At 38.8% G+C, this 25,685-nt stretch overlaps 1 protein-coding gene across 2 annotated transcripts in view; it reads left to right on the top strand.

Moving 5' to 3' along the window:
- RpL11 (ribosomal protein L11) overlaps window positions 1-25,685 on the top strand; it is a 56,887-nt gene that overhangs the window by 11,044 nt on the left and 20,158 nt on the right. For both annotated transcript variants that reach the window (XM_067136483.2, XM_067136482.2), the window contains exons 3-4: window positions 9,153-9,302; window positions 17,931-18,078. In XM_067136483.2, the coding sequence (XP_066992584.1) occupies window positions 9,153-9,302; window positions 17,931-18,078 (298 nt within the window). The remainder of the gene's footprint in view (window positions 1-9,152; window positions 9,303-17,930; window positions 18,079-25,685) is intronic.

Genomic DNA, 25,685 nt, shown 5'->3' with positions numbered 1-25,685 from the left:
TCGAAGAAGAGTTCAGTGACGTAATGACTTTTGAAAATTTGGCGGATGCGGAATTTCTTCATAGATACAGTTTATTGAAAATAGTCGTTGCTAAGGTTGTTGACGAAATTCGAGTGAGGTTAGAATATCCTGCGAAGAGAAACTTAACTTCTTTCTCCAATGTTGCAGGTACTGATAATATTACGTTTTTTGCTACTGGTTATTTTCACATAACGGTCAGAGACAATGCTGGAATTTCTAAAGCCACTGTTAGTAGAGTTGTTTGACGAGTGTCGCAGCAATAGCATCCTTGAGGAGGAGGCATATAACATTACATTCCCTTCAGTAGAAGAGCGTCAGCAAATTATCCGCGACTTCTATGAAATAAGCCGTTTTCCTAGTGTTTGTTCTAGGTGCGATAGATTACACACATGTAAGAATCCAATCACCTGGAGGCAATAGGGCCGAAATATATCGTAATCGGAAGGGATATTTCTCTGTTAATGTTCAGGTGATTAATGAGCCTAACCTCCAAATCAGGGATATACTTGCTAGGTGGTCTGGTTCTGCACACGACAATACAATATTTAATAACTCCCATATCGGAGCACAGTTTGAAGTTGGACAGTTAACGAAGTAATTTTTTTAGGTGACAGTGGATACCCGCTAAAAAAGTATCTGTTAACCCCATTGAAACCATCGCAGACTTTCTCCCACGCCTCGTCCTTTTGTTTTATTGTCGAGCCATCCGCGCGCTTGCACTCAACTTATATACATTTACTAACTAATTCAATTAACAACTCTCTTTCGAAGGAGGAAAAATTAGAACTACGATTCCCTGTCACTTCTCGCGCCATATTTTACAGCTGTACGCAAACAAAAGCGCATCGGAACGCGCTGTAAAACAGCACGTTCGTACCACTGCCTCCTTGATTCGCACCAGTTCGCAATATTGGGAGAGTTAACAGTTGATTAGTTAACATTTCACAAGAAAAGTTTGATGAAACGCAAGAAACCTAGCAAGATGTTAGAATTTTAACTCCGTATTAACTAACTAAAGTAGGGCCCACGAGAGTTGAAGTCTGACAGGTGAGCGGCGAAAGCTGTAACTACGAAGTACGCTGCGTTGTCATAGTTACCTCCATTTGCGGCCTACCACCCTTTCAGACAGGCTGAGTGTTCAATAAAACTTGTAGGCCTATGCCTAATGCAATTAATTTACCCTTGACCGGTTCCTAAGCTCGTGTTAATAATTCCAGCATTTGAGACAGAACACGACATTATCGATATATATAAAAGATTTCATAATCACTAATAAAATCATCAGTTTCTGATAATAACCTCAACAAATGCACATGTTAACCACAGAATAGAACAACACTACCCACATTGATAGTTTTTTATTATTTTACTCCGTTGTTAACGGTAGCTGTACAATTCAGGAATAAACTACAGTATAATAAACACAATAGGAAGACGATACTTCGAGAAAAGAAATCAGTCAGAATATGAATGACAAAAACGACTGAGAGCAAGCCAACCCACGTGGTGATAGCGTCCTAAAATGTTGCAACTCTGTTATCGTTACCATTGCAACAGGCCATTTTCGAGCAGTGTTAGTCAACTGTTTCTCGCCGGTGGCGCTAAACGTCAGACTTCAACTCTCGTGGGCCCTACTGTACTTGTTAGTATATATTTAACATGTGTTGATGAAACCGGGCCTAAGTCCATTTGGCCTCAGCATTTTAAAAAATAAAACAAACGAACAATGTAGTTTCATCGGCATTGACAATATTGGTGCGTACGAATTGATTATAGGCTATAAGCCACGCTTTTTCGCCAACTGTCTGCAGCGCCAGAGTTCGCGGATTCTACCTCTCCGCACACTGCCTGCTACGTGATATTGTGAATTATGCCGTTCCTAAATTCTCCGAATACAAAATAATTATGATTCCTCTCGAACATAGCAGATATGAAGCACACTGTAGACACGCCGAAGTAGGTGAAAGTGCGCAAAGTTACCCCTTCTTGTTCCAGAAGACATGTTCTTTCATGACGCGGAGAAATTTTGAGTTTAAATTACTCCGTAAAATACTATTTTTTTCAAAATGTAAAGGCAGTTTCAAATTAAAAGTCTGAATTTCGGTAATGGGACTGACATTGTTTTTCGAATTACAAATTATGCATATTTAGAATTAAACGATTTAAATAACATGCAAAACCGTGCCTCATGTTTCCGGGAACGAGAGCTGCTTCGAATTAGGCGAGATTTTGAATTAACAGATTTCGAATTATCGAGGTTCTACTGTAAAATGAAAGCAGTGATCAGGTTTACTGTGTGGTAGGCCTACTACTCAATTGGCTGAGACAAATGGCTGGCCATTGAATTATTTTGTATCAGTATTGCATAATGATATCCTTATCCTTGTTCTCTACGGGGTTGAGTATGAAGTGAGACGAATCTTCGTCGCGAGTTTACAACCATTTGCCCTTCCTGACATCGGCCTCGTCAGATAAATTGAGATGAAATGAGTGACGGAATATGAATAATTAAAACGGATTATATTTACTTCATATATAGGCCTAAAAGTCTTGTTCACGATTTGACTTTTTACATTTAGAAATACTGCCTGCCAACTAAAATAGCCAGTATAACTTAAATACACTCATAGGTTTGTTGAAGAACAGTGTAGAATGTTTACATGTCCGACTCGGCTGAATGGTCAGAGTACTGGCCTTTGGTTCAGAGAGTACCGGGTTTGATTCCCGGCTGGGTCAGGGATTTTAATCGCTTCTGATTCTGGCCCAGGGACTGGGTGTATATGTTCATCCCAACACTCTCCTCATTCAGACAACATACCGCACTACCAGCAACCACAGAAACACAGTAGTGATTACATCCCTCCATATAGGGTTGGCGTCAGGAATGGCATCCGGCCGTAAAACAGGGCCAGATCCACATGCGCGACACAGTTCGCACCCGCGACCTCACAGATGTGGGGAAAATGCGGCAGGCAAAGAAGTGTAGAATGTTTACATGTACAATTTATATTTATAGCTTAGAAGTCATCTTCATTGCATAAATTGTGAGGTTATCACATATTGGACCTTCCTTTTCTTGTTTGTTTTTTGCTGTAAAAGTGGGGGAAGGGGGTCTACTACGCAAGTAAATACGGTAATAAGAGAACTTACATAATTGAGTTGTATAATGTGTTAAATATTCTTCAGTTGCGCCATCAATAATGTCATAACGCTGGAATGTGCGGCGCAAAAATCTCCCCATTTTCAAGTTTTGGAAGTTGGCACGTCTCTGTACTTTTCGCTCTGTCCATATTTCAGATCCTCGTAGTATATGTTCTTGGATAACCAGTACCATACTTGCGAAGTTTTACGTTCTTTACAGAAAGACAGGGTTTTTTTATTGATGAACAATAAAGTTCGCACAAGAACAAGCTTCTGCAGGCTGCTGGTATATGCTGTGTGACCAGTGAATATTCGATGCATCACTGATTTATATTCATCCGATCGTTAGTCTTCGACTGGGAATATGCGATATATGCTGTATCCTATTCCATCAATATTGATTTGTGTTGGAGACAGGCTCTTTGATAACTGCGCTTGTTCTTTGCGTTGATTCGTTCTATAACCTTTACTGTCTCATATAAAGTTTTTTCGTTCTTAACTGTAAATTACAAAGCAAAGGTCATGTTGTTACTGTAAAATGTGAATTGTTTGTTGCTTACGTTGCTTATTTTATACTATGATAGTGTTATCAGTAATCTTGAGTAATTCTGAAGAAAAAAAAAATTATCATCAGGTGTTTAGGGAAACCTGTTCTTTGAGTTCCCATGCATACAGAAATCTAGAAAACGTGACAAATTTGCATTTTGTACAGTGTGCTCTTGTGATTTTATCATAGCACATGGGGGCAAAAATAACCTGACTAATCATCTAAAGTCTGTTAAACTTCTTGGTAATTTGAAATGGTTTCCCATTTTCACACCAGGCAGATGCTGGGGCTGTACCTTAAGGCCACGGCTGCTTCCTTCCCACACTCTAATCCTTTCCTGTCCCATCGTCGCTGTAAGACCTATCTTGTCAGTGTGACGTAAATTCTAAAAGAAAAAAAGGAATTTGTGGAAGAAAATCTGAAAATAGTCTTTTTGCCAACGCTGGAGGTGATTTGTACGATGTAATTGAGACAGTGTGTTTATTCTTTTTTAGTGGAACACAAAATTCCATTGAGTGCAGCTGATCATGCAGGACTTTGTTCAGAAAGATTTTTCCTACGTCAGAAATCGCAGAAGTATGGTTGTGGTCGCACAAAAACTTGTCCTAAACGGAATAGACCCTTTTGTTTGTCGACAGGTGGAAGCATTGATACCGATTCCAAGTTGTATCCCATGCTGGTTACTTTTTATGATGCCGGGCTGAGTGGCTCAGACGGTTAAGGCGCTGGCCTTCTGACCCCAACTTGGCAGGTTTGATTCTGGCCCAGTCCGGTGGTATTTGAAGGGTCTCAAATACGTCAGCCTCATGTCGGTTGATTTACTGGCACGTAAAAGAACTCCTGCAGGACTAAATTCTGGCACGTCGGCATCTCCGAAAACCGTAAGAGTAGTTAGTGGGACGTAAAGCAAATAACATTAATTATTTATTACTTTTTATGATGCCGCTCGAGAACGTAGTATAGGTAGTTTTATTGGTACCGGCATTGGAAGGGGATTCGACAGGGTGCAACATATGCAAGTTGCTGTTGTTGCAGTTGGAATTAAATAAATTGCTAATTAAGAACTATTTGGTATTCTGTTCAGACAATCTCATGTTATGATTGGACAGAAAAATGGGGTTCTAGCAGTTTTGAAACAAGCTCATCAGGATATTTTTGGTATTGGTTGCAGTTGCCATCTAATTAACTTAGCTGCTGAAAAAGCTGCTGCAACTTTACCAGTTGGAATTAAGATTTTTTTTGTTGATATTTGCTATTACTTGAAGAAGAATGCCAAAAGAAAAGAATGTCTTAAAGTGCGCATGGGAAAGAAACAAAGTTGAAACGTGTGCACAAGATGCACAGATAAAAGCATTGATGCAGATTCCAAGTTGTATCCCATGGGCTTGTGCACTAATGGAAGAAATGTGCTGCAAGTGAACATTGTAAGTTAACAAGTTTCACCGCGTACATATCCGCTGTCGTCTCACCCTGTTCTGCTATGGTCGGCTGAATAATTAGGATTTCATAGTTTTATTCAACAACAATTGGCCAAATTATTCAGACTGGCAGAAAGTGGTCAGGTATTAAATTTGCATGAAAAGCAGTTCGCAGGAAATAGTAACTGAGCAATAACTGCAAATGTGTTAAGGAAGAAACATTAGTTCACTAGATATCTGCCAGTTCACGATAAAGGCGACGTAGTAATTTATGTATTAGCAGTGGTGATGTGATTAATGTTAAAGGTTACATTCAACAATGCCGTTTTTTGAAAAATATTTGCGATCTATTTCTAATATATCATGTTAGCATAGGTTAATAGTGCTAGGGAGATGATTTTGAATTTCAATTTTATTTAATGTTAAACATAACCATGTTTTCTAAGGAAAGCCTTGGTAAGAAATGTTTTTATTTCATAAATGCAAATATTTGTTTCCATGAAATGTAAGCATATTTCAGCTGTTATTTACACAGTTTGCTCAAGAACATGTCATGTACTGATTAACCCTGTGAGTGGTCTGTACCTCGCATCTCAAGCACAGGGAACGAGAGTAGAGGAACTTTTTTTCCTGATAAAAAAAGTAAATACAAAATTTTAATATTCCACCTTCTCAATACTAAAAAATCATTTGATGTTTTTACAAAAACATTACAATGACGTTAAAAGGTACTAGTTTCGGTCCACTGTGGACCATCATCAGCCTAGCCAAATTACAGCAGTAAAAGACATAATGATAAAAATAGTATGAAGAAATGAGAGAGGATCTAGAGGGACGGGATGGTGGTGGAATGAATGCATTTAATGAGGTCGTGAAGGAAACCTCTGTATCACAGTATCTATTCATGTGGCCAATAATAATAAAAATAATAATGTCTTTACGTCCTAAGTATCTCTTTCGGTTCTGCCTTAACATTGACATTAAAAATAATCGCCTGAAGACAACACTCTAAAAGGATTCTTATTCTTAATTTATTTATTGGGTTCTGCTTTTATATTATACCCAGCTAGATTAATTGCAAAGGGGGCGGGGGGGATAAGAAATTAGCTGAATAAACATACATGGTATCATCATACTGTGTCAAACACATAAATTTTAAAAAATAACTAGGGATAGAGAATGTATAGGGACACAAGGTTCTACTCTTCACGCCATTGTGATGCATCACAACGTCTTTTTACTTTGCAAACATGACCGGGTCAACACGGGGAATGTGGTCTTGGATTCTAATAATGGCTTCAGACAAAAAGATGAAAGAAATTCACTGATAGAGGGCCACGGTAAAAAGATCGAATATATGCATGTAAACACCATACATATTCCAGTTCTTACGGTCAGCTGTTGATGAAGATGCCTCTAAGTAGTTCTCGTAATTTCCACCTGTAGCAGCACATTACTTTTCATGATGCTGCTCGAGAAAGTATTACATGTACTTTTATCGGAACCAGCATTGGAATTAGATTCAACAGGGCAAAACGTGCAAAAGCTGTCGTGTAATAGTTATGTGTTGAGATAGATTATTATATCAGTGGGATCGACTTTAATTTTTTTAAGGATGAAGTGCTCCAAATATTTTTATTTTTTTTTCTTGGTATTCCCAATGCAGGACACTATAGATCTTGATGACAAACATATGCAGAGAGTTTGTGATCCTCCCTCCTCCTCTTCCTTCTGCTAAAAGAATGGGATGTTCCAAATGTGACTCACCTGTTCTCAGAAACGTGAATCCCACTACATCTCATGAAGAAAAACGGTTTCTTCCCTCTTGACATAAACAAGGCATTTTGTGCTTTTTTACATGCGGCTATCCCATCTTTTGATGAGATCAATACAGTCCTTCAGAGTGCTTCTCACATATCCATGTACTATTTGAATTAATGATGGATCTATTGAAACAGATGTTCACTAAGTTTGTCAAGCCAAGTATAGTTAAACGGTCTGCATTGCTTGATGTCCAGTACCACCCAGTCCAGAATTGGAAGGATGTTGAATTGGTAATTGGCATGCAGACCTCAAACTTGGTTAAGGCACTACAATATGAAGACAAATATATTTCTCGTCATTCAAAACTATTTTTGTGCAGCCTGTGACTGCATGGTTAACAAGTTCCCTTTTAAGAATAATGTGCTAAAACATTCACGGTTTGCTAAACTTGATGCCATTGCAGAAGCGCACTTTTGTTCTGTTAATTTCGTTTTGGAGAAGTTTCCTGTAATTTTGTGTAAAAGAGAAAATGAGACAAGAGGTGACTCTGTGAATGAACTCCTAAGCCAGTTTGTTGCTCTTCAGATAGACAACTTATCTAGTTGAATATCTGTGGAGCTGATGGCCATAAATGCGACCAGATCTCTAGATTAATTCTGTCTGTTCTTACCATATCACATAGTATTAGAGAGTGCAAACAAATGTTTAGGCTGATTAAGAACAGATCAAAAATATGTATGGCTTTTCAGGCGTTTGCTCTATTACCAGCGTTTCGTCTTAGGTCTGACACTAGACTCTTCAGAGTGGGATGTGTCAGACCCTACCCACTGACGCTGGGGAGTATGCAGGTGAACTTACCAGAAGTCTATTTAACTATTTAAAACTTGGGAAGTCAAAATAGCAAGAAAAAAATTCCAACTTTTAAACCAAATGTAGAGTTTCAAAACCCTTTACAAACAGACTATTTTCAGACTTCAGTAAATTGTACTTAAAGACTGTGAAGTTAAAGCTGCATTGGAAAGTACATCTCTATTCTTAATCAGGAAAGTCAAGTCTTCTGACTTACTTAAATCTAAACAAAGTAGCAGTTTTTACCTGAGAGAACAGATTGTTGCCATGGCAGTACCTTGTCCAAGTAATAACCATTTTGAAACTGTTGTGGCTTCTACTTTGGAATGTATGGATACTATTAAATCAATTGAATATGAGAGGCTTGAAGGAATACCTGAGGAGATGACCATCATAGGTTGGAGGAACGATTTGGCAATGCGGTGAGGGGTACGCAGCAGTCAGGTTGTAAACAGGAATTTGAATCCCTCTGTTGGGAGCCGTGAAGATGTTTCTTAGTGTTTTCCCATTTTCACACCTGACAAATGCAGCGGCTGTATCTTAAGGCTACGGCCACTTCCCACTCCTAGCCCGTTCCTATCTCAACACCACAAAACCTATCTGTCAGTGCAACATATAGCCAAATGTAAAAAGAAATGAGTTGTAGGTGTAATGTGTTTGATTACGGTACTTTATTTTCCCTACTCTGTTCCTGCTGCTAGTTCATTTCAACATGACATTTTTTTCTTTACTTCCGAGTGGCTAACAAGGCTGCTTGGAATTGGCTGTAATTATCTCCCAGGCTCTAAAACAGACTGACAGAATGAGTGAATTGAAACCATACTGTTTCGAACTTAACAAGAACACTGCACAATCAAAAAGCAACAATGAATACTCTGTAAAGCAATTGTATTTTGTAAATGTAAAAGTTGTGTACATATGTCATGTCATGTGAATCAAATTATAAACTAGGTAAGGGTGAGTGCAGATGTTCTTCCATTCAGTAACCTAATTCTTGTTACAACACAATTTTGCTGTAAAAAAAAAAAACCTGATATGAATTATGATAAATTGTAAGTTGGATTAATTTATGGGCTGCAATTGGTTGTAAAAACTTGTTTTACCACCTTGTGCAGTGAATCAGATAAGAAACAAGGTCCCTGAACCTGGTGGAATGTGTCAAAGAGGGAACTGAACTCTGTATTTCCGCTTTTTGTAAGTGCATCACATTCTAACAGGACAGTCATTCTAGTAATTGCGCCTGTTGAACATTTTTTAGTGTCTTTTGGTACCTAACTGTTGTGAATTTTCAGTTTTCTACCCTTGTTGGTGTAATGTAAAATGGGTTAATTTTGCTCAGTGTTTACAAATTTAAATGCTAAAGTAATATGTTTAGTTGGTTTGAAAGAAAATACATTGTTGTCTTTGATTAGGTGCTGGAACAGCTGACAGGCCAGCAGCCTGTTTTCTCCAAAGCCAGATATACTGTTCGTTCCTTTGGTATCCGCCGTAATGAGAAAATTGCTGTACATTGCACTGTGCGAGGAGCAAAGGCTGAAGAAATCTTGGAACGTGGCCTGAAGGTTTGTCACTGCTTTTTTTCTATCCCTCAATTGTTTTAATTGTCTTGGCAAAAATTTATCTAGGGAATCTTACGGGAGACTGATTTTTTTCTTGCTTAATATTCTATCTTCTTCCATGTCAGATGATTCCTCTTCACTCTGGGCATAGTTCATTTAATTTGCTTAGCATGGATTTGTAATGTTGAAGTGGGACTCTTGTCTTAAAAACCTGAAATTGTTGGAAAAATTTTAAGAGCTGGTGAAGACTTTTATCAGCTAGCTACGCTTGGAAGTGATTGTTTTGGGGGAACTTCAGCTGAAGAACAAACTGTAGTTTTATCAATTGCTGTAGCTTAATTACAGGTTATTGTATAGAGTGTTTCTGTCATCACTTGGCCGGCAGGTGCGTTTAGCTTATCTGCCTCCTGTTGACTCATCTCTCCCCGCTCCCTGGCATAGCATCAAGGACAGCACTTTGCTCACCTTATCCATGGATGGCTTGAGATAACAATTTAAGAAAATTAGTAATTAAGAATTAAGAAAATAAGCTCATATCATATGACAGATGTTTGGAATGTTATCCTTCCGCATCCACACATTTCTGGCATCGTCTTAGGAAACTCCGATTCATACGCACAGTTAAATGTGGGGACTATGATGCCATAAGTGTGTGCTGATAACGTGGCCTTCAAAAATTTCTTCAGTTAAGTGTAATGAGATATTAGCTGCATGCGCGGTGGCAGTCTTGCTGAAAATATTGGTTTCGACAGTCTTTCTTAGTTTGTCAAAAAGTGGTTTCAGTATATTATCCTTGTATTTTTGTGCATTAATTGTGCCATGAAAAAAAAAAGATCCTATAATTGTGTATCCATTCACTGCGCACCATACTCCGATCCATTCGTCATGTCGAGGAATTTCGTATATGTGTTGGGTTTTTCTCTACTCCAATATGGGTTTTTTTTCCCCTTCAAAACATATCCGTGTAAATGGAACCCGGCTTCGTCAGAGAAAAATATTAAGCGAGGATTAATTATATCATGAATGTTTCGCAACATCCCCAGAGATCCCAACTTTCAAAAAAGGTAATTCGTAATGCAGCCGTTAGGGCACGGGGGGGGGGGTAGAATTTTTTTTTCGTGATCTTACTAACTTACATATCATTTAAAGCTTGTAGTTACTGTTTGGTAAACGTACACTGGTGACATGCTTTTTCTTTTCATATCATGCGCATCCTCTGCACTAACAGAGCACTTACCAGTTCATAATTCATATTAGCACGAAATTCAGTCGTGTTCATCTTCCTAATATACCGAGCTCGATAGCTGCAGTCGCTTAAGCGCGGCCAGTATCCAGTATTCGGGAGATAGTAGGTTCGAGCCCCACTGTCGACAGCCCTGAAAATGGTTTTCTGTGGTTTCCCATTTTCACACCAAGCAAATGCTGGGGCTGTACCTTAATTAAGGCCACGGCCGCTTCCTTCCCACTCCTAGCCCTTCCCTGTCCCATCGTCGCCATAAGACCTGTCTGTGTCAGTGCGACGTAAAGCAAGTAGCATCTTCCTAATGCGCATCCATCGCGGCTACACACACTACAGAACACGTGAATGAGATTTTGAGGAACGCATTAAACAGGGCCATTCCTCCGAGTATACCTCCCTAAATTTGTCAACTATATTTATTACTAGCGTCACTAGTCACGGTAACGTAATCGCACGTATTTTCCTGCACAAGAAATCGCTTCATTATTTCAAACCTTTCGCATTTCGTAACACAAGATTAGCATATATCCTAGAATAGCAATATATGTAAATTTGGCAACCAAAATCGCAACAAATACCTCAACAGTCACGCACACAGTATTCACAATTAAACGGAGTTTGTCGCCACTTTACTGCCAAAACAAAGACAAAAGAACTCTCATACTTGCATGGAAGTCTGATCGTGTGACGAACAAGGACAACAACTCCGCAAGATATACCACTTCACAGGTGCCTATATTTCCGGTACTGGAAGCACACACTGCGTTCGGCACATGGAAACTCGAAATACTCTTAAACTAGGGACAGGAAAGGGGTATAAATTATTTCTGAGAAATCCGAAGATAATATTCTGAGAATTCACGCCGCCTTGTGTATCCTTTTGAACGCTTCATAGACTTAGATTTAAAAATCAACAAAAAATCGTAATTTGTGGTGTGTGATTCGTAAAGGCTTAATTATGATGGGTAGTTCGTAATTATTACAATTGAATCATAATAGTTGGCATCTCTGCATCCAATTACAAAGACTTGACTACTTATCATGATCACATGAATGCAGTTCATGTACTCGTTACCTTGTATGGTTAACATTTTCGTAGCCCGCTATGTTGAGCTCTTCGAAAATCTGGCTTCCTGTCGGTCTTTTTTGGGATTCTGTAGGCACATGTTCTAATATTTCTGCGATTTCATTCACTTTTCCCTCGTTAAGTACTTTTTTTAACATTTCTCGAGTAAAGAACCAGTTACTCTCAATTTGTTTGAGAGTTTCCGCATGATCTCTGTGGAGAGCATACACCTGGAAATTGTTACAAATCGCCTAACAACTTCCCTGCAATACTCTGTTTTCAGATAATTATCGTACATAATTATCCTTTCCTCTATTGTGTACACATGTGGAGGCATTATGAGATTTATACCCCGAAGTAACACTTCATAACTAGAGTACAGTTGGGGCGACAGATAAACACTTGGTACACGTTCTAAGAACAGACCTGAACTGCGAAGTGCAGGCATGCCCATGCTGTCGCTGTGCTGAGTCAACGGGAAGCAGATAAGCTGGCTGTGCCTGCCGGTTAATCAGTGGGAGAAACTCGCTGTATTATTGAAAGTGTGAAGATATTCTAATTGAAAACTTGCCAGCTTAAAACGTGGTATAACTATTTTAAAAATAAAACTTGTAATATCTCGCTCCTTCTGACAATTGTCACTGACGCGGAAAACGTGTAATCCTAATGTGTGTAATATGTTTCAGTTCAACAATCCACAAGTATGAAAGAATGGAATATTGAAAAGGTTCTGAAGGATGGAAGTCTTTTAAAAATCCTACCCTCCTGGACAATAAAATCTTCTGTTTACTGTATAAGAATCAGAGGTTAATGCAAAAATGAAGGGTTAAAATTTTGTTGAAGTTCTTAATAAAGTTTCTTTTAAACGAGATTACATTTATTTAGTTGCAAGTTAGTGTAGCAACATGTGATATTTCTTTGAAAATCAGGCACGGATCATACTAAAACCTTTCACATCATGGTCTCCTACATTGTTTCGAATGTGCATCAAGGCAGCAACAGGTCTTTCATGTAACAATGAAGTTGCGCCACCAGTAGAAAATATATTGATGGATTGTGTATTCGCGTTTGGTGGAAGGAAGTAATGATCGTAGAACTTTCTGAGGGTGAGATGACAGGATTCTGAAATTCAACGACTTCATGGAAATGACTGAAAGACATAAACTAGGTTATGGTGTATTGACTGAAATGTTACCTAAATTCATTAGATTTTGCACAGGAACATGGAAAGGAGGGTTTTTACTGCAAGTTGTGGGTGGATAAGGAACTTTTATTGGAAAAAATGGGTTGTGCATTTGAAGGCGTACATTTATTTCAAATTTGTTTGCTTTCTCAAATCTAGAATATTTCCAGACGCCTGTGTATTTCGAAATGCTGTTAAGATTGTGGTTCACATTAAGGGCTCTCAAAGGTACCGCCATGGTTCTGAGAAGAGAAACTCTTACGAAAGGAAATCCGCCTTCTCTTATTTTCATCCAAACGCGAGAATCCGGCTGGTTAAGGAGTGCGTTAATTGAGGACTGGATGAAATGTGTATGGCAACATCCCCTGGAAGCTTCATTGTATAAAAGCATGCTTTTGCTGGACAGTTCATTGCGGTCGTACTGTAGATGAGTTAAAGACGATAAAGCAATGAGAAGCCTATCTACAGCTGTTTGTGTGAACTGAGTTGCTTTGAAACAGCTCTATGTCAGCTGGATGGCGTCTGCCAATGATTTGTCACCGAGTGAGTGAAACGGCCTGAAGTGGATCATCTATACAACTGAATGAAGACTGCATGGGCTTGCATATACAATGACTTAGCTAAGAACAGTTTCAAGAAATATGGAATTTTGAGTTCTGTAGACGGTAGTGAGGACAATTGCACGTGGAAAGGAGACCTTGACAACAGTTCTCCTGGTGTTATAAGAATAAATTGATAAGAGGGTCCACCTTTTCAATACAATGTATCATTTGCAATACTGAACAAAAATGAAATTTATAACTTATAATTCTCCTGGTGGTCGCTCTTATGTTATTTGCGGCATTTTTTTTACGTCAGACTAATATTATTTCTAGAGTATGTGCTGTTTTTATCGCTTGTACAGTGTTTGAGGTTAGCAATTTTGAGACGCATTTGCAAAATGGAGTAAATATGTGATATTTTTGCATTTTGTCATTAGAAATTCAGGGTGGTGGTCTTATTCTGCAGCAGGTGATATTCAGAATTATACAGTATTAATTGTTTGAACAAAGTCCAGTTATTCCTACATCATTATATTCCAAATAGTTCCAATGACTTCCAAAGTAAGTTGTTTCTATTGTTTCCAAAAATCACCCCCCAGCAACTTTTTACTCCAGTAGTGTACAGGTGCTTGCATGCTTAAGTGAACAATGCGCACACTTTTGGTACCAAGAAATTTGGTTGACAGATGCCATTTTTCTTAGTCACAGTGTGCAATAGAATTTCCTCTTCATGCAACTCATGCCCACGTGTTACTGGGTGTGTTACTAAGTGAGAGGCACACATGAACTATATATACAGTGTTAAAGTAGTTTTGTTTTGTTAACAACTAATTGAAAAACCTAACCTTGGATATCAATGTTTTATTGGCTGCCAGTTTCCAAATGACATTGTTTAGATTTGTGCAGAATTTGAATTAATCTTTATTTTATAGTTAATCTTGTTAAGCGGGAAAATGTACTATCGAATATCCATTGAAAACTATGAATTTCTCGTGAGGTTATACTCGGCGTTGGTTCGACAGACTCGCCGGAGAATAAATATGTCGATTAGCATTTCGTATGAATATTGTACACAGCTTTACCTTCAATTTATTGTGTTGAGTGGTAAAAAAGAAGTGAAGCGATTATTTGTCAATGAATATTGAATTTTCACGACCGCATTGTATTCGAAACAAGACTTTCAACCTATTAGGTCGTGTTACGTACATTTAGTACGTGTTGAAGAGATGTTAAATTCAGAACAAAAATGGCCAACCAGACACCAGTGGGATCCAAACCCACAACCTCCCGATTTCGCGTCGGTTGCTCTACCAATTATTTGTCAGCCTACTTACAGACTAATAGAGTAATCATGAGTAGCGCTGTATATGCGGTATCTGTCTTATGATAGCCTAGCTATGGATAATAAAAGGGTCGTGAAACCACTCACTAACGAAGAAAATATTCAAATCCTTCAAGAAGTAGATAGGAATTCACATTTTACGCGTGAAGAGTTGGTGCGAGTTTTAAGACAAGCACTTTCTACTTTGAACACTATTGTGGTCACCAGAGACAAAATTGAAAATGCGTATAAGCAAACTAGAAACAGAACAAGAAAACGCATGCGTGAACAAACGTTTCTGAAATTGGGAAGAATGATTTTGAATAAATAAATTTCTAACTTCTGATTGGAATGCGAAATAGGCTACAAGCGCACTGGGTTATCTAACAATCTCGCTGACAACAAAGAACTTTCCATAGAACAAACAATAAACCATTTTTCCCTTTGAGAAAATCAAATGTTCATAGATATGTCTCTCGATCATGACCATCCACCAACGGCTGTCCATTTGCTAGAATTACACTTCCGTTCCAAAACTTCCACGACTCGTAATTTCGGGTTACTCCCAGCCATAAGTCGTGTGTCAACAGGACAGTTTTGACAAACAATGGCGTGAAAACTGAATTCAGCGCTCCTAGCCGCAGTGGAATCCATTACTGTCCTTTAACTTAGCACTGTCCTGTCTTGTTCTAGTGTAAAGTCTTTGCTGCTAATCAATGACGCAAAACTCAACTTTACCTAAGCTAACAGTTTGCCGCTCGAAGGCGCAATATATTCTTAGATAGAGAATTCAAGGTCATTTCCTCTTATCGTGCAACTTTCTCCGACCGACCCATGGCGACTGCTCTCTGTTGGAAATCACATTCCGTACACAAGGGAGGGCAAAGAACATTTTCAGGTCTGGGGAATATATCATCTATTATGCAGTGAAGGCGAAAAATCATGATGTATAAGTGAGGGATTTATACAGATTTATTCAAACTTACGACATGCTAAGAGGGAAAACGTGTTAATGAGGAGCGTACTATTGTTCCCAGTCTTGGGTCGGGTTTTCAATCAAGGATCTCCACAGTTTTCTATCTCTCCACCACTCCCTTTCTCCAATATTTCTTACACTTCTTTTCTCTTTACTCTCTTATCGTGGCCTTCCCGTTGTCTTCCTTCTATTATTTTCTCCTTAAATACTCACTTTGGAACATTATCCTCTTCCTTTGTCATTGTGTCTGTACTGTTTCAGTTTATTGGTCTCAATCTTGTCTTGCAGTTTAGGTAGTCCAAGTGTCTGATTTTATTCCTCCGTGTCTCCCCAATTATTCCTCTAAGGAATTTCATCTTGGCTGCGTGGATTATTTTATCTTTTGTTCACGTGCCTGCCGTATATGTCAAAATAGGTGTGTAATACATTGAATACAGAATTTTCTTGAATTTCTCTGGGACATCCCAGTTCCATGCTATACTACTGACACATTTAACCTTCAGTTATATCAGAACAAAAGTGGGAAATGGCTCATATCGTGAAGTTAACATAAATTTTTATTCCTGACTGCTATGAGTGCGTGTTTGGTGGGGGGGTGGCTATTGTTTCAAGGGGCAAAGTATGAGAGATTTTCCTTCCGAGAGTGAACTTTGAGGGCATGGGATCAAATGCTCTGATTCGACTGTCCTAGAAGTGTTTCCCAGTTCTCCACTTCGGTAAAATGCTAGGGTAGTATCTCATGATCATGCCCCTTCCCAAACCACAAATGCTTCAAATACTAGTCAAATACCTGGTTGTTGACCACATTGTGAATGCTTTGCGTGAAGCATGAAAAGTAGAGTACATATATTATATACCGAGCGAGGTGGTCGTGCAGTTAGGATCACGCAGCTGTGAGTTGCATTCTAAATAATGGGTTTGAACCCCCACTGTTGTCATCCCTGAAGATGGTTTTCAGTTTCCCATTTTCACACCATACATATGCTGGGCCTTTGCCTTTAGGCCATGGCTGCTTTCTCACTCCTAGCCCTTTCCTCTCCCATTGCCGTGCAGTTACGGGCACGCAGCTGTGCGCTTGCATCTGGGAGATAATGGATCGAACCTCACAGTCGGCAACCCTGAATATGGTTTTCCGTGGTTCCCCATTTTTACAGTAGGCAAATGCTGGGGCCATGGCCATTTCCTTCCCACTCCTAGGCCTTTCCTATCCCATTGTCATAAGACCTATCTCTGTCGATGAGGCATCAAGGAATTTTTTTTTTAAATGCTTATATCTTTCATACATAGGATGGAAGTAAGGCTGGACTTGTTAGTTTACCCGAAGAGAAATCTCTCCAGTAAATTGTTAAAATAGTGGCACTTTCTCATAGAAATGACAGTGGTGGTTTTAAGGTGATACAATTATTGTGGTGAATTATGCCACGATATTACTGTTAATGGGCTATTTAACTTTGTCTTATGCTTGTAAGGATAATAAGCATAGATGTTCCATGGATTTAAAATCATAAACGATCTCCATTGTTAGAAGGGTTTCATAACTTTCTTCACCTTGTTTCTTGGGTTACTGGAGCCACCCGGGTTCATTTTGGTTTTATCTTGAGATTTTAGATGTTCTTCCTGACGCTACTTAAGATGAAAATCTCGACTTAGGATAAACCAGGATTCTAACCTCTGTCTCCTGGGTGGGAACCTAGCAGCAAAGTCACTGGACTAATGCCCCCGAGGGCTTTTATATTTTTACAGAAGTTTTTTTTTTTTTGTTAGGAAATTCTCTCCTAATGAAGATAAAACTGGGGTATGATCAATATACAGTATATACCAATTTTTTTCCCTCAGAATTTATTTTGGGCGGGGGCAGGGTGTGGAGGTTGCTCTCAAAATTTTGTGCTCCTTTGGAGGAAGGGTGAATAAGTTGCCTTTCTTTACTTTGAATTGCAGGTAACCAGATACTGTCTAACCATTATATTAAAGTTTTCGTATTAATCCTGTTTTGATGTCGTGAAGATCTACTTGCTGGTTTGGGAATGAAAATTGAGCATTTTGGGGGTTACGGACTGAAAGGCGATCTGCCCTCTGAATTCCTATCCTGGATGCCCTAATGAAATCTATTACAGCTCCTGATGTTAACTGGCTAAAGAAAATGTAAAAGTTTTATTTGTAAACTTTCATATTTTCTTTCCTTTTCTGTGGTGCCATATGATTATGTAATTAATTCTGTGGGTACCTCTGTAAGTGCTAAATTACTAATTTGCCTTTCATTTGTATTGTGGGGAAATAAAAAAGCTTTCATTTATTTTTCCTAGGTCCGTGAATACGAGTTGAGGAAAGATAATTTCTCCGATACCGGCAACTTTGGGTTTGGTATTCAGGAGCACATTGACTTGGGCATCAAGTATGATCCCAGTATTGGAATTTATGGACTTGACTTTTATGTTGTCCTTGGTCGACCAGGTAAGTCTTTATTTAAATTATCCAAGATTTGTACTATAACATTCTAATTAAATATAATACTCTTTCATCTAATTATTTGCATTAATTTATTTCTACATTTTACGTAATTTTATGGTTGCATATATGATGTCATCCTATATGTTTTCACACTTACTTCAGGGAAGTGCTTTAATAGTAACGCCAATAGATTTTCAGATGTTGACTTATGTGATTATATATCAAATTAGTTGTTCACAGGTCTTTCCCAATTTGCGTTAATTATGCATGCTAAGAGAATTGGAATGATGATTATGATAGTAAAGCTTCTTTTATACATTTTCCATGGGCCTGAAAAAGAAGTGTGTGAAAAAAACGTTACTGTTGCATAGAAAGTTCCATTTTTTGATTAATTAAAATTTGCCATTTACATTGTATAAAATTCTGTGTTAAACTGCATGGAAAATCTTATTGACATAAATATGTCTTATAGCCAGGGGTCATTTGAAGGTTTGGATCACAAAATCCATTCCTGAGAAGCAAAAGGGCTTATGCCCGATGTATTAAAGTACGACATAAGCCCGTTTGCTTCTCAGTTACGGAAATTAGCAGTACAAAATGTGATAGTATTAACCTAGCAACCATGCAGGCTGTAGTGTGAAGCATTGATGGATGGCCATGACTGAGACATATATGGAATGGTCTTTTATCAAAGAGGCTCATCTAAGTCATATTTTCGATGCACTGAACCCTATACTTCACATTGAACTTTCCTGTGGCTATCAGCTTGCTCCCCAACGCTGCAATCCATGCAGTTTACCTTGCGAAGTTCAGGAATTCACTGGCTTGACCCATTTTTGTGCAACTTTCCCATACCTGCCTCTTGTTAATATTGTAAATTACATCCTATTTACAAGGGAAATGCAGTAGAACCTCCATTATACGTTCCCAGAGACTACGTTTTCCCGTATTGTTTGTTCGAATTACGTGGTCCCGCAAGCATCCTAATTAAATCATGTCAAAATCCTGCCTTGTCCGTTACTCGAGGAAACTATTTCTCTGATCAACCTTCCAGAAATTACAGCCCCACCAACGCTACATCCTCAATCACACGTTTTTCAAGAATCTGTATCTCACGAAGGGACTGCTACGCCATACTTACGGATCTTGGTGTTAACATCCCGTCATTGCGGTAATTTGAAGTACTGCACCGTACTGATGCATGAGGGACCATCGCATTCTAGTGTTGTTGTTTAGAGAATCCTTGGAAATCATAAAACAGGAGATTGTCCACAACAATTGAAAGGAGACACAGTGCATTTCGACAAATCCACATAATGTCCAGGGTTATATGTTTATTTTTTACTTTTTTCAAGTGTATTGCCGAACAGGTTTTAGATACTTCCCTCCAGGCACGGTATAGTCGCTTGGCTTTCAGGCAGGCATCAAAACTGTTCCTTCTTAAGTTGCGCAAATTTAGTATTTTAGTATCGTATACGATTATGTTATCAAGACCAGAACAGATGTTGCACCTTACATACTGTACATAAAGCCATGGGAGGTTTTGGGATTGCCTATTACTGCCTTGGTCCTAATGTAACATTGTGATTTTCACATTTTTGTGTTAAAATGATATAAAAACTGCAGTCGTTTTATTTGCGCACGGTACATTTAAAACTTTGTATCTTATCGCAATCGTACAGACTTGTACAGCACACTGCTTTCCATTTGACTCAAGGTCACGAGTAACCATAATTTCGGAAGTGTTAAGAATGTTTTTTCTTGCTCTGATTTGATTGTAATTAGTGATGGGCAGAATTTAATATAATGCATTTTAGAACTTCATGATAGATACTTTCATTCAAAACCATACGCGGTACAAGTTTTACGTAAATAGTACAAACAGTATACTGGTGACCAAATTATAATGGAAGATAAAAATAAAAGGGATTTTGCCATCATGTTCGGCACTTTTGTATCTAATGTGCTTTATTTTATTAGATTAGAAAATTAAAAACTACTTGTGGTCGACTGTTGCTTGACTTGGTGTTGAAGTTATTAGATTTTTGGAAGAGTTTGGCTGATCAACGTTGCTGAAGTTTTCAGGGGAAAGTGACGTTTTCCCGTTAAAACTGAATGTAAAGTTTCTAAATTTTTAAGTCGCGTCTAATGTGCCTGCCTGTCACCTGGAGGGTCCGGGTTTGATTCCCAGTCTGGTCAGGCATTTTTACCTGGATATGAGGGCTGGCTCCAGGTTCACGTATTCTATAATTACCTTTTATTGAGGAGTTATTTAATGGTGAGATGGCGACCACGGTCTAGAGAACCAGGAATATCGGCCGAGAGGGTTCGTCACACTGACCCTGCATCACCTCATAATCTGCTGGTCTTCGGACCGAGCAGCGGTCACTTGGTAGGCGGAAGGCCCATTGGGGCTGTAGTTTGATTTGGTTAAGAATGTTTATAAGATTATAGGAATACAAAATTTATTTTTGTGATGTTTAGCCAAATTGTTGATTTTAAGTTTTCCTGTGTAGTAAGTTTTTTTCATGGTCCCTTTAAAAATGGAGGATCAAGGTTCCACTGGATGCAGTTGTACTAAGCATTATTAGTGAAACCCAGTGTCGGGAGAGGACAGCAGGTGCTTGTGGTGTTGGCATGTGTACAAAGGGCACTAGGAAAGTTTTGCAATATGCAAAAACGGTTGGCTGGACACCCCTGTTTTCGTGAGGGATGAAAAGAGAGGTGGAAACTGGTCTAAAAGACAGCAAGGCGCACCTTCACACCAGTTGTTATCAAGCAGTGGGATTGAAAGCCAGTTACAATGTCAGTGTGATCTAAAGGTGAATATCGTGCAATTTTGCGCATGGTTTAACAGTTGACCAGTGCCTGGAGGAAATGACTCCTGTGCTGGGAAAAGACTGTCCACATCGGACAACAATTTTCTGCTGGTACAAATAGTTCCAGAAGGGAAATTTTGGGGTTGAAGACGATCCTCGTTCTGGGCGACCTTCTGAATCAGTGACTGAGGAAAACATTGAGGCTGTGAGGAAAATGTTGCAGCAAGAGAGGCAGTTGACATATCAGCAGGTAGAAGACCTTCAACATCCCTGCACCAGCTATTCATTCAGTTCTACACAACCATCTCCATGTTAGAAAGGTCTGTTCCCTTTGGGTACCCCATTCACTTTCAGAGGAACAAAGGGCACATCGAGTGAAATGGTGCCGAGAAATGCTAAGAGTTTGAAAATGGGACTTCCCGTAACGTCAATAGCATCGTTACAGGTGACGAAACTTGGCTTCATTATTATTACGATGTCCCAACAAAACCCCAGAACAAGGTATGGCTGTTTGAAGATGAAGGTACTCCTGTGGCTGTGCGAAAGTCAAGGTCGGTGAAGAAAAGAATGTTTGCAGTATTCTTCACTAAACGGGGCATCATCCACGCTCAGGTTGTGTTAGAAACACAAAGGACAGTTACTGCGAAGTGGTACAGTGAGACTTGTCTGCCTCAGGTCATCCAGGCTCTCAAGCAGCTCCATCCAAGGTCACGGCTCAACACTTAGGTCTTGCATCATGACAATGCTCCGGCACATTGTGCTAATGTAACAATGGATTTTTCTTGCCAGGTCAGGGTTGACTGTGCTTGATCACCCTCCATACAGTCATGATCTTGCCCAATGTGACTTCGCAGTCTTCCCAGAGGTGAAGATGAAACTGAAAGGGCAGCGTTTTGCATCCGGCAAGGAGCTTCTGGCAACATGGGATCAAGAGTGTGAAAATGTAACCGAAGAAAAGTGGCAGTTGGTTCAGTGACTGGTTTGGACGTATGTGGAAGTGTATTGAGTCTGGTGGAAATTATTTTGAAAAAGTCTAAAGCGTTCACTCACATTACAAAACTTTCCTAGTGCCCTTTGTACAGTGCAGTAAATTGTGGGTGCTGTCCTCCTTGTTTCCTGTTCACCTCTTTTGAATGATGCAAAGAATTTCTAAAATGCCACAGCCTGCTCTGTCTCCGATCATTGCAGAACAACACTCTTGCATGTTCCTTACTCTATTGTTACAATGTTGTCCCTTTTGTGCCATTGTTAAGTACTGATATTGTGTAAATAGAGCTACTTTTCTTCAGAACTGTTGACAGTTGTGAGGCTTTCCTTTTTTTCCCTCTTATCTGTGGAAGGCAGTATATCGCAGAGAATTTTGAAATATGATTTTGTGCATGTAAAAAGGTATGATCAAAATACACGCTCTAAGCAAATTAATGAGGGGAAGTAGATGATCTTCATGAAATCCTGTGTGTGAAAATACTCTTAGGAAGAGTTACTGTATGAGAATTTGTGTTATCTGTGAAATCTGCACATTTGTTCAAGCAGTGTTCTGTATTATTTTACTCTTGCTTAGTAAAATGTGCTATATTAAACTACTCCTTAGCAACCCATGCCCATGTTTTTAGTGGGGATGTTACATTTGGAGAGGGACAGTTTACATTATGTAAGAGTTGGTTTTGGATTACTCTGTTCCTACTAGAAACTTGTGTTTTCCCGCTCTTTCCATTCTGCTTCATCTTATAATTTAATGTCTTCAGGTAAATATAAAACTTTTACCCTTCCTTTCACTGTCCTACACGTGCCTTTTGAATAGTGTAGAGGTAGTTCATATACATAAATTAAGAATTTTAGTGAAATGCTATCTTGTTTTGAACTCATAACTTCAATTTTTTTTAAATAACTAGATTTGGAATAAGCATATGATTACTTCTATGAGAGTCACTCCATTCCAGAGGATATATTCTTAAACCCAATTTATTGATGAGGTTGTGTATGACCTTAAACTGCTGTATTTCTGTTGTAAACCAATTATATGGTATATTATTTTAAACAGCTTGGATTTCAGTTATGCAGTTTCAGTACAAATTTCTAAACTTTTCATAATATCTATACTTTTGCCCATAAAATATTAACTGTATTATATTTGGAGCTAGTAATTTACGATATGTATTAAGTCATGATATAGGCGCCGTGCGTGTCGCTCTAGCGGTCGGGCGGAGAACAACACGTGGGGCAGACTCCAGACTCGCCGTAGCTGATCTGTTATGACTAAGCGTGTAGTTACTCCGATGATAATGGAAGAGAAAAGGAGATCAAGTAAACGCAATTGTTGTGTTGTCAGATGTTCCAGTACTTACGCAAATACGGGAAGTGAAGTATAATTTTGTTTTCCAAAACGAGCGATAGACGTAGATCGAAGGAGGCGATGGATACACGCAGTTAACCGAACGAAGTAAGTGGGCCTACACATAAGTACTGCACATGTTTGCAATAAGTTCAACTGATCCGATTTAATTTAATTTTGGTTTTAATTTTTAGCACTGATGGATCACTTTGGCAGCCTACGACTTACTCAGGAACATGTAGTGCACATTTCATCGGAAACAAAAGATCTGGACACCCACTAGACTAAGTCCAGCCTGTGTTCCGACAATATTTCCGGATGAATACAAGAAGAGGAATGTGTCGCCGGGATCCAGCTTACAGCGCTTTCACAGACAACTCAAGTGATTAAAAAAGGAAGAATCAGACGGAAAATTTTCGAGTACAATTTGGGAACAGATGCATATGATTTTAATTATTCAGACTTCATGTCTTCTTGTTCAGTAAATAAAACCGACGTAAATACACAAGCATGTATTCCACTTAATTTCGGTCTGGGAGGGAACATTACGAAACATGATAAAATGTGTGGAACGGAAGACGATCATGCAGACATCAAGTGTCCAGGTTTCCACGACTACAGTTCCATAAGGAACAATACACAAATGTGTGATTTAACAGGTGTGAACTTCAACGTCTTTGCCTTGCTGCTTGCGTTATTACCAAACTGTAATGTTTCGAAATTATGTAAAGAAACCAGATTATTGATTTTCCTAGTGAAAATTAAAACCGGACTCTCCTATTCTGCTTTGAGAGTGCTATTCGGTGTTAACAGGACAGCAATTTCATGTATTTTTACAACCGTACTTATGCAACTGGCACTGCGTATGAAACATTTTATATTCTAGCCTAGTAAGGAAAGTGCTGAAGAAACAATGCCTCCAGCATTTAGGGAAATTACGGTAATTGTCGAGTCTTTATTGACTGCACGGAATTTAGGGTTGAACAGCCTCTCCAAGTAGATCAGAGAGTGTATTTCTATTCTCAATACAAGGGTTGTTACACGGCAGAAGTTTTAATTGCAATCACGCCTAGTGGTATGATCGCCTTTAAATCTAAATGTTACGGTGGAAAAGCTAGCGACTCATTCATAAAAACTGACAGTGGTTTATTAACTTTCCTTCAACCTAGCGATGAGGTCATGGCTGATAAAGGATTTACTGGCATCAGAACTAACTTATCTGGCCGCGGTGCCGTAATAGTGACACCGCCGTTCTTACATGACGGGAGATTAACAGCTGAGGAAGTTGAGAGTACTTGCAATACTGAGAGTGTTAGAATTCACGTAGAAAGGTGTTTTCAAGGAATCAAAATATACAATATATTACAGAAATTGCTAACAGAACTTTTTCCACACGTGCGTGACATCGTGCATCTGTGTTGCGTGTTAACGAATTTGCAACCTCCAATAATTAAAGAATAGTTTGAGAATTGTTCTACCATCAGTTTGTTTTATATATTTTTGTTTACATTTTGATCTTTTCAACGTTCAGCAAGCAGGGATTGACAAATACATACTTATTATTATTATTATTAGGAATACCGCTAATTTTTGGCCAGTAATTATTGAAATGGAACTTTGTCATTTTGGTGAGACATTCCTCGACGTACTTATTGTCCTGATAAATAAGGTGTTGGCAACTGTTTTGCTTTGCTATATACATATAGATCACATTTCCCCAAGCCAGTTACGTACATCAGTATTTGTATTTATGTGTAATACATATGACTTGTCTTTAACTGTATGTTATTTTGCTCGTCAAAGTAAAGATAACGTACTCGCACATTTCCTGACTCATCTACTATTGGTTTATCTTTACAGGAAGATGGGCAGTTAGCTTCTAACACTCTGTCAGCTACATTTCCTTTGAGAACTATGCCATCTGGAGATCCACAAATCCAAGGTTGTTTCTTGTGGATTATTAACCCACATCGAATAACACGAACACCAAATGAACTTCCATAGCATTCTATTGCTTCACTTTCCATTTCACTTCCGTAAGAAAGATTGTTCAAAGCAGCTCCCCCAATTGGAGATCCAGTTACAAATGCGAGAGCTAAAGTATCAAAGTTATGTCGCCTAGTTTTGATCCGATGTGCTTTCGTGCTAGCAGATATTCTTATCTTCCTTTCTTGAAATCATCGAGGGCTTCCTGATTGAGAGAGTGTCCAGGGAGATTTTAATTATATGATTTGTATCAGCCTGCAATTTGCTGGTAAAAAACATTTCGTCACTCACAGTGTGAAAGGTGTATTTGTCTGTCAAGCGCACGTCGTTAGAGACTTGTAAATATAATAGCTGTGTCACAATTTCCTCACATTCTTCTCTCTCCACATCATTCACTACCCTGTCTATAAATGATGTGACTACGGCCCTGCACGATTGTTCGATTTCAGTACTTGCTTCTGCTTGAAGCATTG

The sequence above is a fragment of the Anabrus simplex genome, chromosome 1 (genome assembly GCF_040414725.1).
Source record: "Anabrus simplex isolate iqAnaSimp1 chromosome 1, ASM4041472v1, whole genome shotgun sequence".
Classification (NCBI taxonomy): Eukaryota; Metazoa; Arthropoda; class Insecta; order Orthoptera; family Tettigoniidae; genus Anabrus; species Anabrus simplex.
Note: the sequence above shows the minus strand (reverse complement) of the source record. Positions and strands in the feature narration are given on the sequence as shown.